The 13,784-nt window shown below is 45.8% G+C and overlaps 1 protein-coding gene across 1 annotated transcript in view; it reads right to left on the bottom strand.

The window, feature by feature from the left end:
• The window catches only part of LOC138979799 (intermembrane lipid transfer protein VPS13B-like), a 73,489-nt gene that overhangs the window by 26,092 nt on the left and 33,613 nt on the right, over positions 1–13,784 (bottom strand). The window contains exons 30-41 of the mRNA XM_070352542.1: positions 12,358–12,506; positions 11,322–11,458; positions 9,981–10,091; positions 7,165–7,266; positions 6,556–6,642; positions 6,060–6,137; positions 5,281–5,433; positions 4,078–4,338; positions 3,610–3,693; positions 2,960–3,135; positions 2,516–2,677; positions 658–874 (exon numbers count right to left, since the gene is read on the bottom strand). Coding sequence (XP_070208643.1) covers positions 658–874; positions 2,516–2,677; positions 2,960–3,135; positions 3,610–3,693; positions 4,078–4,338; positions 5,281–5,433; positions 6,060–6,137; positions 6,556–6,642; positions 7,165–7,266; positions 9,981–10,091; positions 11,322–11,458; positions 12,358–12,506 — 1,717 coding nt within the window. The remainder of the gene's footprint in view (positions 1–657; positions 875–2,515; positions 2,678–2,959; positions 3,136–3,609; positions 3,694–4,077; positions 4,339–5,280; positions 5,434–6,059; positions 6,138–6,555; positions 6,643–7,164; positions 7,267–9,980; positions 10,092–11,321; positions 11,459–12,357; positions 12,507–13,784) is intronic.

The raw sequence follows: 13,784 nt of genomic DNA, 5'->3' as shown, positions 1-13,784 counted from the left end.
ACACCCCAGTCTCAGCTCCTGCACAACAAGAAATAGTTACATCCCCTGTCTTCACTCAGAGGTATGGCCGCCCCTTCCCACACCTGGCCCTCTACCTCACACCCCAGTCTCAGCTCCTGCACAACAAGAAATAGTTACATCCCCTGTCTTCACTCAGAGGTATGGCCGCCCCTTCCCACACCTGGCCCTCTCCCTCACACCCCAGTCTCAGCTCCTTCACAAGAAGATACACCGTCAACCTCTGTGTTTAAGGATGTTGGACATCTTAGGACAGAGCCAGAGTGGCACAGGAGTGGTTAGGGCTCATGGCCGTCTCATGCTGAAAAACTGGGTTCAACCTCAGTCCAAGGAAACATACAAATACAAATACTCCCTCCCTCCCCACCTCCCTCCATCCCCCCCCTCCTCTTCCTCTTCCTTCCCCCCCCCCCCCCCACCCACCAAACCCCATCGGGGTAAAACAATTGAGAATTTGGGAAGAATCACCTCTAAAGTAGAGCAGCGCTCAGCTAAGTATTTGAGTCACTGCCAAATCGCTGGGACTGTTCACGAGGCAAACTATTCCGATTCGGTCTCATCAAATTCTTAGGAACTTCCAACGAACTAAAGTTGGTGGTAAGTTGGTTGCAAGGTGACTGTGAACAGCAACTAACTGACCTTCAAGGCGGGAGGGGCTACAGTGCATCCTTGAGGGAGGGCCCAGCGGTTGCTGTCGGACATGAGGTGGAGGGGGAGGGGGGTGAGGTTGGTCAGCAGGCACCAGGGGGAGATGTCGACTAGCAGGGTGTTACAGCCAGGTAGGTACTGTGACAGCTGTACGTTGATGTCAACACCTGCCTGCTCCATTTCGCTCCACGGCTTGTCTTCACACACACTGCAACACACAGTAACACATGTTGTAACATAGGGAAATATTGATCAACAAGGTAGGTAAGGCCTAAAAAAAAAATAGGTGTGGTTACGGTAACCCGACCTACCCTATTTTTAGGGGCCGATCCTATAACTTTTTATTACATTTGTCAAAAAAACAAAACAAAACAAAAAGAGTGCAAAAAACGCAATGAAAGCGAAAGCGCCCGTGTCGCACACTTATTTCCCTGTCAAGTACCGTACTTTCCGGGTCATAAGGCGCGACTTTTTTCCTCGAGTTCGACCCCTGCATCTTGTATAACGAAGCGCCTAATCCGTGTATGAAATACGAAAAAAATCAAAGAGACCGCTTGAGTACCAGTCAAACAACTTGTGATAATGCATGTTTCAGCTACTAGGTACTGCCCTGCCTTTGATCTGGCCGCACACACAGATTTCCACTCTGTTAAACTCGGTCACTGACCGGTCACTGACCCCGATGCAGGAAGTGTTTCCTCTCTCAGATATGACAGGGGAACCACTTCTCATGGCAAAAACTGGGTCATTGACCCCTGGGAAGAAGGTCGTGTCTTTTAACAAGGCCACCCAGCTATCACAATGCCTTTGGTCACTGACCGGTCACTGACCCCGATGCAGGAAGTGTTTCCTCTCTCAGATATGACAGGGGAACCACCTCTCATGGCAAAAACTGGGTCATTTTGGTGCGCCCTATTGGCCCCCTGCTCCAATGGGTGACTGGATTACAATTTTTTTTTTTTAAAAGAAGGGGGTGTATCTTAGATAACAAAGCGCCTTGTCACCCGGAAAGTACGGTAGGTTTAATTTGTACACATTAGAAAAAAAAGTAAAAAAAAAAAAAAAAGTGATTGCCTACCTACCTACCCTATTTTTTTTGGCTATGTTACCGTAACCACACCTATTTTTTTTTTTGGCCTAATGGTAAATGCGGATGCTGAAATCCAAGAGTCAATCAACAACACTGTAGCTCACTTTAGTCCATGCAGGTTCTTCTGGTTCTGCAAATCATCAATATACTGAGCAGGCCTTCTGGAGGTGCATAGTCTGAAGCAGCGGAGGGTACTGTCAAAGTTGGTTGTTATGATCACTGCCGGTTTTGTGTTGAGGCATAGCTTGCTTACAGCGACAAGTCTTCGGGTCTCTTCAAAGTTGGCAAAGGCTCGACAGATAATGGCTCACCAGTATGATCAGTCTCCAGCATAATCCTTCTTTGGTAGTTGGTAGAGCACCCACTTTTTAAGACTTTACTTTTTCACATTTGTTGTTCATAACCTCTGTAAATGTTAAGACTCCCTCCTTTTAAAGACCAGATTTTCTCAAAATGTGTGCAGGTCTTAAAGATAGGGGTTCCGTTCCCCGAACTCTATACAGTAAAACCCCTTCCCCGATTTAAGACTTCCTCCTTGTTAAAACCTTGCTTTTTCACATTTTCTGTTCATAACCCCTGTAAATTAACCTCCATTTTAAGACTCCCTCTATTTTAAGACCTGTTTTTCTCAGATTTTTAGGTCTTCCTTTATTTATTTATTTGGTGTTTAACGTCGTTTTCAACCATTCAAGGTTATATCGCGACGGATTTTTAGGTCTTAAAAAGGGGTTCCTTTGTACCACAAAGATATTTACACACCTGGAGGGCTGCAGGGAGGTGTAGGGCCAGTGTTTGGCCATGGCGGGGGGCTGGTGGCGACACAGGGTCTGGATGTGGATGTCGCTCAGCGGGGCTTGGTCCACCTGGTCAACCAGGCCGGTGGACAGCACCACAGGGGGGCTCGACTCTCCCAGCTGGGGGCTGCAATCAAGGCATGACTTGGAGTTAGGTTATGCATAGAAATGTAGTCTATTCACAGTGGGAAACTAATACATCCATAAATTATGTAGTTGGCCACAACATTTGATGTCGTAGTTTATTATAAAATATGCATCCACAGCGGGAAATATATGGGTGTAGTTTGGCCACACAATTTGGTGTTGCTTTTCTCCAACAACAACAACAACAACAACAACAACAACAACAACAACAACAACAACAACAACAACAACAACAACAACAACAACACTATTCTTAACTCACGCCAATTGGAACGAGAGCTGGTGCGTCACGTCACCGCCCGTGCAATGTAGCTGGTACTCGTGACCTTGACCCTTGACCTCCAGCCTCTGCTGTCGCTTGGTGCGCGGGGTCAGCAGGTGCACGTGAAGCGGCAGAGGCAGGTGTGACCTCAGCACGTACAGCGGCGACAGAAAAATCTGCCAGGAAATGTAGCAGCTGTAGTCAGAGCTTATTGCAAACATGAACACGAACCGAGAGAGAAGGAATTCATTTATTTATTAGCTGACAGTTACAGACCAAGTTCATTTGACTATCCACCAAAAATATATCTAGTGGAAGCCTCCATTGACCCACCATTGAAGATTCCCTGTGTTTAAAACAAGGCCACACAAAATTAGGGCGGGTAGGTCGGTTTCGTTTTTCATTTACAAAGGCGCAGGAGGCTTTTAATTGGCCAAAATCGCCCGAGCTGTGTCCCCCTGGACATCGTATAGGAGTAACCTTCCTTGCTAAGTCTGCAAAATCAAGTTTCGTAAATTTTTGTTTGATTCAGTCGAAAAAAGTTGTAGGGTCGCAAGGAAAAAATGGGGTCAGTCAGGGATTAAGAAACATTGAACTTTTTTCTTGGCCTTAGTTGTGTGGGGAAAGGAGCATGAAACAAAGATGCTTACCAGCTTCTGCCTGGTCTCACTGAAGGGCTGGCAGAAGATACGACACCAAATGTGGATGAAGGACACACCGTCTGGCAGCAACAGCTGTGCACAGTCAAACACATTTTTTTTTATCGGTGCACATCACTTCATTCACAAGTATGTATGTGTGTATTTACACACGAGTATACACTAAGATATCTTTATACTGATATATCCTTCTGACAGGTAATCATAAACTTTTGTGTAAGTACATAAGCCTCCACACACACACAAAGCATGCAAGCACACACACACACACACACACACACACACACACACACACACACATACACACGCATGCATGCATTTACACACACAGACACACACAACCACACACATACACGCCAATGTTTTTTTCCCCTCCCTCTTGACCCCTTCCATCAAACAATACCCCCCCCCTCCCCCCACTGCCCCATCCCCCCTTTAAAAAACAAAATGTCAAGCCACCTTGATGAGCTGGTTGGAGTGCATGGCGTTACCGGAGAGGTGCAGCGAGTGGGACCAGGGGAGACTCAGGCCGGCCAGACGCACGCTGAACCCCGTGATGTCTCCATGCTCTACCACAAACGACGGCGTTGATTTCCCCGCTTCCACCAGTGCCGTACGCTCCCCCTCCCCCTTCCCCTCCTCCCCGTCCTGCAGCTGGAATCGCACCTCCACTGCCTGAGATAGGCGGCTGCACACCATGAACTGTCCGCTCACCGTCACCTGAAAAGAGAGGACATTTCAATGATTGTTAGTTTCTCAGATGTAAGGAGATTGGTTACGCGTAACTCCCTCTATTTTTTAATGTTTGCCAAGAACATTACTGTTGGGTATTAAACCATACAAATACAGGAAAATGTTTGTCTAATGAGTTTTGAAATGTAAGGCCTTCCCTAATTGAGCCCAAAGTTGACTTGGTTAAGAGAATTTGTTGTCATTTTGCAGAAAATTCAGTGCCAAAGCTGTCAGCAGCAAGAAAATACGAGTGAGCGCAGAAGATTACATCAATATTTACAATATAAGTGAAACAACATGAATATATTACAAAAAAGTTCAATTCAACAAAATAATTGGCAAAAAAAAACTAACAAAGGATGTATCATTAGATTTGGTGGAAGAGAGAGCAATTAGTTTGTACTTTTGTAAAAATTATTTTTATTAGTAACCTTTAAGCTTCTTCTTCACCTTGTTTTGCAACTAATTGGTTTGTGGTTTTTCTTCAACTTAGCAATGTACAGAAAAGAAAGAGAAGACGGAAAGAAGAAAGGAAGAAAAGCGGAAGCACCCCCAACAAGGAGTATGGCAGCCCAAAGCCTATGAATGCAGAAGGAAAAGAAGAAAATGAAAAGTGAGGAGAGAAAGATAGAAACACAGAGAACAGAGAACAAACAATTTCACTAACTCGCTCAAACACTACCTTAAACATGAAATGGAACGGATTAGTAGAAAAAGATGTCAAGCCAAAATAATTTAAAACACCGTATTAACTTACACGACTGTCAGTCTATATTTTGTCCAGAATCCTCTCACAGAAGTTACCTGTTTGTGTATGGGTGAGAGATTTGTGATCTGAACAATGAGCGAGTACTAAGCGTTGGTCCCTGGCTCGCATGACTCGCATGGCGTGACTCTAAAACAGAATCCTAAGCTAAGGTTGTTGCCTACCTGTTTGTGTATGGGCGAGAGATCTGTGATCTGAACGATGAGGGTGTAGCGCTGGTCCCTGGCTCGCACGACTCGCACAGCGTGACCCTCAGAGCTGACCTCCAGTGGAGCGCACCATCGCCAGGTAGGGTGGTCAAGGCACAGGTGTAACTGCTGCAACACAGGTATCAAACATGCAATTAGTTCTGATCTGGATTGTGCTGACATGTATATTTGGGTAAAGATGATAGACAAAGGGTAAAGATAATAGACAAAGGGACTTCAGAGGTGCCCTCTCATTGAAAGTTTGTGTGTGTGTGTGTGTGTGTGTGTGTGTTAGTGTGTGTGTGTGTTAGTGTGTGTGTTAGTGTGTGTGTGTGTGTGTGTATGTGTGTGTGTGTTTTAGTGTGTGTGTGTGTGTGTGTGTTAGTGTGTGTGTATGTGTGTGTGTGTTAGTATGTGTATGTGTGTGTGTGTGTGTGTGTGTTAGTGTGTGTGTGTGTGTGTTATGTGTGTGTGTGTGTGTGTGTGTGTGTGTGTGTGTGTGTGTGTGTGTGTGTGTGTGTGTGTATGTATGTGTGTGCATGCCTGCGTGCAGGTGTGTGTGCGTGTGTGTGCGTATATGCATACACGTGTGTGGTGCATAGTGTGCGTGCATGAGTGCATGGGTGCCTGCATATGTGAATGCATGTATGCATGATGTGCATGTGTGTGTGCATGCCTACTTTTCTGCCTGCCTTACCGGCCTGTCTGTGTGTCTATGAAAAGCAAAAAAGTAAGAAAACAAACTCAGTCCCTACCTGTGACACAGTGGAGGAGCGCCAGCTGTAGGGGTACATGTGACCTGACTGCAGCACCACGCTCTCATCCGTTCCTGCCTGGACATTCACACATGCAAACACAGATTACATTCATCATCGGTCACACTGATGCAGTGAATCCTGGAAGCAGTATCAAGGTCACAGGTGACAATGTAAGGTTTTTGTTTGTAACACCAAACACTTTCTCAGTGCAATGCAACACTACCACAGGGCTAGTTCTGTAGATCGCAAACTCTACGATGAATAAAAAGAACGTGCAACAGTGAAATTTGACGGCACCTTGGTTACCTTCATGAGCTAGAACAAACAGTCAAGACTGTCCACAGGTTAACAGAACACAACACAAACACCGAAAGTGGAGGGGTGCCCACACTATAGCCGGGGTGGTGTGCATGAAGAAGTGCCAGGCAGGGCACTCTCTTGCACACCGCTCCAGGCCACAAAGAAGAATTGTAGATTTTCAGAGCAGTCCTACCTGTCCAAAGCGCAGGGTCTGCTGCGTGTTGTTGCAGACACTGAGGTGAGAAAACACCAGTCCTCTGTCATCACTCTTTTCCCCAAACTGCACACACACAGAGCCATGCAAGCACACACACACACACACACACACACACACACACACACACACACACACACACACACACACACACACACACACACACACACACACACACACACACACACACACACATTAAATATTACAGAGAAACCAAAAAAGTGAGGTACCCCCGAGCACCTGCAATTAAATCAACAAAATCAAATAAGCAACCCAGTTCTGAAATGATAAAACTGCCAATGACAATAAGTCTTTGCCTAATGCCTTTAACTGAAATGTTTTATTTTTGTTTTGCTTTTGTTTTGTTATTGCAATCTATAAAAAATAAAAAAAATAAAAAAAAGGTCTTGAAAGAGGCGCAGTCTCAAATCCTGTATCTTCAAAGGGGGTTCAACTGCAGCGGGAGGAGGCACGCATTCATGTACGCAGAGTTAACGCCAGTTGAAAATGAGGAATTGTGCTAAAAGTAGGAAGAATGTTGAGACAAGGCTAGAATGAGACGGGGGAAGAGCAGCAGGGACACCGTACCTGGTTCCAGGCCATGATGGAGGTGTTGAGTGTGTGGAGAACACCCCTCCCCACATGACAGTGCACCACACCGCTGTTCACCTCGCTCTGCAACCCCGCCTTCTGTCACACACAACAACACCAAAACATTACACTACTACACTGCTCCACACCGCTGTTCACCTCACTCTGCAGCCCCGCCTTCTGTCACACACAACAACACCAAAACATTACACTACTACACTGCACCACACCGCTGTTCACCTCGCTCTGCAACCCCGCCTTCTGTCACACACAACAACACCAAAACATTACACTACTACACTGCTCCACACCGCTGTTCACCTCACTCTGTAGCCCCGCCTTCTGTCACACACAACACCAAAACATTACACTACTACACTGCTCCACACCGCTGTTCACCTCGCTCTGTAGCCCCGCCTTCTGTCACACACAACAACACCAAAACATTACACTACTACACTGCACCACACCGCTGTTCACCTCGCTCTGCAGCCCCGCCTTCTGTCACACACAACAACACCAAAACATTACACAACTACACTGCACCACACCGCTGTTCACCTCGCTCTGTAGCCCCGCCTTCTGTCACACACAACAACACCAAAACATTACACTACTACACTGCACCACACCGCTGTTCACCTCGCTCTGTAGCCCCGCCTTCTGTCACACACAACACCAAAACATTACACTACTACACTGCACCACACCGCTGTTCACCTCGCTCTGTAGCCCCGCCTTCTGTCACACACAACAACACCAAAACATTACACTACTACACTGCACCACACCGCTGTTCACCTCGCTCTGTAGCCCCGCCTTCTGTCACACACAACAACACCAAAACATTACACTACTACACTGCACCACACCGCTGTTCACCTCGCTCTGCAGCCCCGCCTTCTGTCACACACAACAACACCAAAACATTACACTACTACACTGCACCACACCGCTGTTCACCTCACTCTGCAGCCCCGCCTTCTGTCACACACAACACCAAAACATTACACTACTACACTGCACCACACCGCTGTTCACCTCGCTCTGCAGCCCCGCCTTCTGTCACACACAACAACACCAAAACATTACACTACTACACTGCTCCACACCGCTGTTCACCTCGCTCTGTAGCCCCGCCTTCTGTCACACACAACAACACCAAAACATTACACTACTACACTGCACCACACCGCTGTTCACCTCGCTCTGTAGCCCCGCCTTCTGTCACACACAACAACACCAAAACATTACACTACTACACTGCACCACACCGCTGTTCACCTCGCTCTGTAGCCCCGCCTTCTGTCACACACAACAACACCAAAACATTACACTACTACACTGCACCACACCGCTGTTCACCTCGCTCTGTAGCCCCGCCTTCTGTCACACACAACAACACCAAAACATTACACTACTACACTGCACCACACCGCTGTTCACCTCGCTCTGTAGCCCCGCCTTCTGTCACACACAACAACACCAAAACATTACACTACTACACTGCACCACACCGCTGTTCACCTCGCTCTGTAGCCCCGCCTTCTGTCACACACAACAACACCAAAACATTACACTACTACACTGCTCCACACCGCTGTTCACCTCGCTCTGTAGCCCCGCCTTCTGTCACACACACAACAACACCAAAACATTACACTACTACAGTTGACCCCCAACTTCAGACAGCACCCAAAATCTGACAAAATTAGTTAGTTAGTTAGTTAACTGTTGCTTTTTGGGTCCAGCGGACCATTTAGGCCAAATCAGGACCCCACAAGTTTAACATTGCACAACTTTAAATTAAACCAATTTTAAAAAACAAAGTCATCTGACAAAATCAGGTCTCAAAAAGGAGGGAGTCTTAAAATGGGGGTAAATTTACAGAAGTTATGAACAGAAAATCCGAGACAATCTTAGTCTTAAAAGGGACATGTTAAATTGGGGGGCCTTCAAAGGGGATTTCCATTTTACCCATCCAAAAATGCTGAAATCATGTCATGAATGAAGTGTAAAAAAATTTGGAAATGACGTGCGACTAGTACCGTATTTTTTGATAAAGCGCATTACTTTTTCTTTAACTTTGACCCCTGCATCCTATTGACTGGTTTCCTCCACTGCTATTTTTTCCAGCGCAGATCTCCTTAGTCCTCCAGGTGAAGGCAGCGAGGGAGGGGAGGTAAGGCACAGCCCTCGTAAAGCTGGCCCTAGACATGTTGAGATTCTCTAGCATCTCCCTCCCCTATGATCAAACATAGTTATAGGATAACCTTTACCTTTACCTACACTGCTAAATGTAATATGTGACAAGAAAAAGTTGTTTATGTCAGTAATATGTATAGGTTTTGTACATGGGTTTTTCTCCAGAGCTGTGTACAATCATGATTATAACGTATATTAAATGGCAACTAGAACGTATTCTCTTTACTTTTTTCAGTGATACTCCCGTTAGATAATGAAACAGGCATGCAACAAAAAACACAGTATATATTTGTGTCTTTTTTAAAAATAATTTTTAGTGTTCAATGATCCATGTCACAACCTTTGGTTTCCATGTAACGAAGTTGACTTACCTTAAAATCCTTGTCATTTACTGAACGTAGACAAACAAAATGTTCAAGGTTTTTTTCAAATTCTTTATCTGCAGAATAAATAAGGAACCAATTCTCATTAATGAAATCTATGTGTAATGTTAACATGTCTCGGTTAAGTAAAGACATGTCAACTTCGTAACACGGTTTCCACGGGTACACAGCTCTGGAGAATGACCCATGTGGGAAGGAGGCAGATTCCTACGACTGATGACCTACCTGTGGGTGATGGAGTGCAGTGAGAGAAGCAGACACAGGCACAGGGTCCACCACGGACTGCAGGTGTAACGTGTTGTAGTCCATCACCTCCATTCCCCCTTCAAGGTCCACCTGTAACAGTGTTGTGTTCAGTCAGTGTATAGTGTGTTACAGGGTACAGGTGTTGTGTTCAGTCAGTGTATAGCGTGTTACAGGGTACAGGTGTTGTGTTCAGTCAGTGTATAGTGTGTCACAGGGTACAGGTGTTGTGTTCAGTCAGTGTATAGTGTGTCACAGGGTACAGGTGTTGTGTTCAGTCAGTGTATAGCGTGTTACAGGGTACAGGTGTTGTGTTCAGTCAGTGTATAGCGTGTTACAGGGTACAGGTGTTGTGTTCAGTCAGTGTATAGTGTGTCACAGGGTACAGGTGTTGTGTTCAATCAGTGTATAGTGTTACAGGGTACAGGTGTTGTGTTCAGTCAGTGTATAGCGTGTTACAGAGTACAGGTGTTGTGTTCAGTCAGTGTATAGTGTGTCACAGGGTACAGGTGTTGTGTTCAGTGTATAGTGTGTCACAGGGTACAGGTGTTGTGTTCAGTCAGTGTATAGTGTGTTACAGGGTACAGGTGTTGTGTTCAGTCAGTGTATAGAGTGTCACAGGGTACAGGTGTTGTGTTCAGTCAGTGTATAGCGTGTTACAGAGTACAGGTGTAACGTATTGTAGTCCATCACCTCCATTCCCCCTTCAAGGTCCACCTGCACAATCAGTGTACAGTGTGTTACAGAGTACAGGTGTTGTGTTCAGTCAGTGTATAGCGTGTTACAGGGTACAGGTGTTGTGTGTTCATGGGCTCAAACAGTACCACATCAACTAATGTTTTTGCACAAGTGAGTTTTTACTCCATTCAGGCAGCCATACACTGCTTTCCGAGGAACCACATTCTGTTCCGCTGCTGGCCTTGCTTGAACCTGTGATAAATTTTTGGTTCACCCATGCTCTGCCCAGTTTTTCATCTGCGATTGCCCGTTCTCCAAGCAGTCATGGACGTATGCAATAATTTCGTGTCAGACAATTCAGACACAAAACACTAAGTTTCACACATGCACATTCACACACAAACACGCACACATGCGGGCATGCACACACACACACACACACACACACACACACACACACACACACACACACACACACACACACACACACACGTATGCACACATGCACACACACATGCACCCACCCACAGACACACACACACAAACACACACCAATAAAATAAACCCCAAGATATGAGCTGACACGGACTGATTTCACTACAATACTCTCTCTCTCACACAATGATAAAAAAAAAGATGCCGTACCTGGAGTGACGTGCGACACAGCGGCCCTGTGATGTGAGACGACACCAGACTGACGTCACCGACGGTCAAGACGCACCACTGCTGGTCAAGGGGTTCGGCACTGCTCATCTTGTACCCAGCCAGCTTTCCTCCCACCTCTGTTTTAATGCATTCACCACGCTGACTCTTAAAGATGCCCTCCTTATTTTTTAAACCATTTTATTTTTTCATTTTCATTACTTTATTATCTCATCACCTGGAAAATTGTGGTTGCTTCCTCCCAGTGGCAAGCTAGCAGCAACAGAGTGGCGCTGCCCAGGTGTGTGTGTTTTGGTGTGATCAGCCACCTGCACTTGTGGCAGAACGACCAGGGTCTTTTATGTGACACACGGGGTTGAGCCATGCATAATACAGTCTCTAAGTGTGCACATACAGTTGACCCCTGTCCGGCCTGGTTCAGATTCAAACCCGTGATCACAAGTCCAGTGCTCTACCAACTGAGCTACGGGGCCCCCTTGTAAACCATCATGTAAACCATCATGTAAACCATCATGTAAACCATCATGTAAACCATCAGGTAAACCATCAGGTAAACCATCAGGTAAACCATCAGGTAAACCATCATGTAAACCATCATGTAAACTAACACAGATCATTACAGTCAAAACCACCTTTTAAGACACAGCCAGCTGATAGGGAAGAATGAGATGTGTTCATAACAGTACAAAATCAAAAATTTCAAAATACTTAAAGAAATATAAGCAACTAGTCAGACCTATACTAATTAAAAGTTTGTTTGATAAGTTTTCTCCTGGAAATATAACATTATCACTGCATACTTTCACATGTTCTCACTACCTGGTTTGACAGAGTGGTCCACTTTGTGCGGGCCAGGACTTTTGCCGGTACAAAACATAAACCAACAAACCAACAAACCAACAAACAAAAACAGAAAATCTGAGAAAAAGTGGGTCTAAAAAGGGAGGGAGTCTTAAATCCTGGAGGTCTTGAGAGAATGGCTTGGACTGCAGACCGCTGTCACCAGAAGGCAACCGACCTGATCCGTTGTAGTGCAGGTGGTTGTAGAGCTGTAGCTGGACTGTGGGCACCGTCAGGGACAGCTGGAGGCCGGGCACCAGGCCGGGCACCGCCACCGAGTCCACACACATACTGCCCGCCAGCTGTGAGGCCAGTAACACACCTTCCCTGTTGGACACACACAGTACACACTGGTTACACACAGTACACACACATACTGCCCGCCAGCTGTGAGGCCACTAACACACCTTCCCTGTTGGACACACACAGTACACACTGGTTACACACAGTACACACACATACTGCCCGCCAGCTGTGAGGCCACTAACACACCTTCCCTGTTTGACACACACAGTACACACTGGTTACACACAGTACACACACATACTGCCCGCCAGCTGTGAGGCCACTAACACACCTTCCCTGTTTGACACACACAGTACACACTGGTTACACACAGTACACACACATATCCAGCTGTGAGGCCAGTAACACGCCTTTCCAATGGTACACACACATAATACACTGGTTATGTTACATACAGTTTACATATTGCTGAATGTCCCAAATCTGTCACCAAGCCCCTGCAACTAGTCCAGAACGCTGCCGCTAGACTCGTGTTTCGAACACCTATGAAACAAAGCGTCACGCCTCTACTCAAACAGCTACATTGGCTTCCAGTCGAACAAAGAATTAAATACAAGATCTGCTGCATATTCTATCAAATTGCCGCGGGCACGGCTCCACAGTACCTGTCCGATCTCGTGCAGAAAAACAATCCTGAAAGGGTTGTCCGCTCTGCCTCCCAAAATAAATTTGTCAAAGCTCCTAAGTATCAGAGGGACGATCATGGTGGCCGCTGTCTTTCAGTCGCAGCTGATCATATCTGGAACAAACTCCCTTTGTCTCTACGTCTCAGTCCATCTCTGCCTTCTTTCAAAGCAAATCTCAAGACTCACCTCTTCAGAGAAGCATTCTATGATGATGTAGTTGTCGCGACCCTGTGAATGTGCACTTTCGGATGAACAATGTTTACTGTGTGTGTGTGTGTGTGTGTGTGTGTGTGTGTGTGTGTGTGTGCGTGTGTGTGTCTGTGCGTTCGTGCGTGCGTGCATGTGTGTGTGTGTGTGTGTGTGGACATGTGTGTGTGTGTGTGTGTGTGTGTGTGTGTGTGCATTATAATTGTGTGTACTGGGAGTTCGTTCCTGTAAGAGCCTCTGGATTTTTGTAACATTTATGTTTTGTTTTTTGGTTTTTGTTGTAAAGTGTTTATGATTGTGTTCTATTCCGTCAATGGCGTCATTCTGGTAATGATGTTGTTATTGCTTTTGTAAAGCGCTTTGTGTGTTCGAAAGCGCTATAGAAATCACCATTATTATTATTATTATTATAGATCTGGTGTTACAAACAAACTTTTCTTTGTATGACACACCAAGTACACAACAT

This window comes from Littorina saxatilis, linkage group LG11 (assembly GCF_037325665.1).
Source record: "Littorina saxatilis isolate snail1 linkage group LG11, US_GU_Lsax_2.0, whole genome shotgun sequence".
Taxonomy (NCBI): domain Eukaryota; kingdom Metazoa; phylum Mollusca; class Gastropoda; order Littorinimorpha; family Littorinidae; genus Littorina; species Littorina saxatilis.
This window is presented reverse-complemented; position numbering and strand designations above follow the sequence as displayed.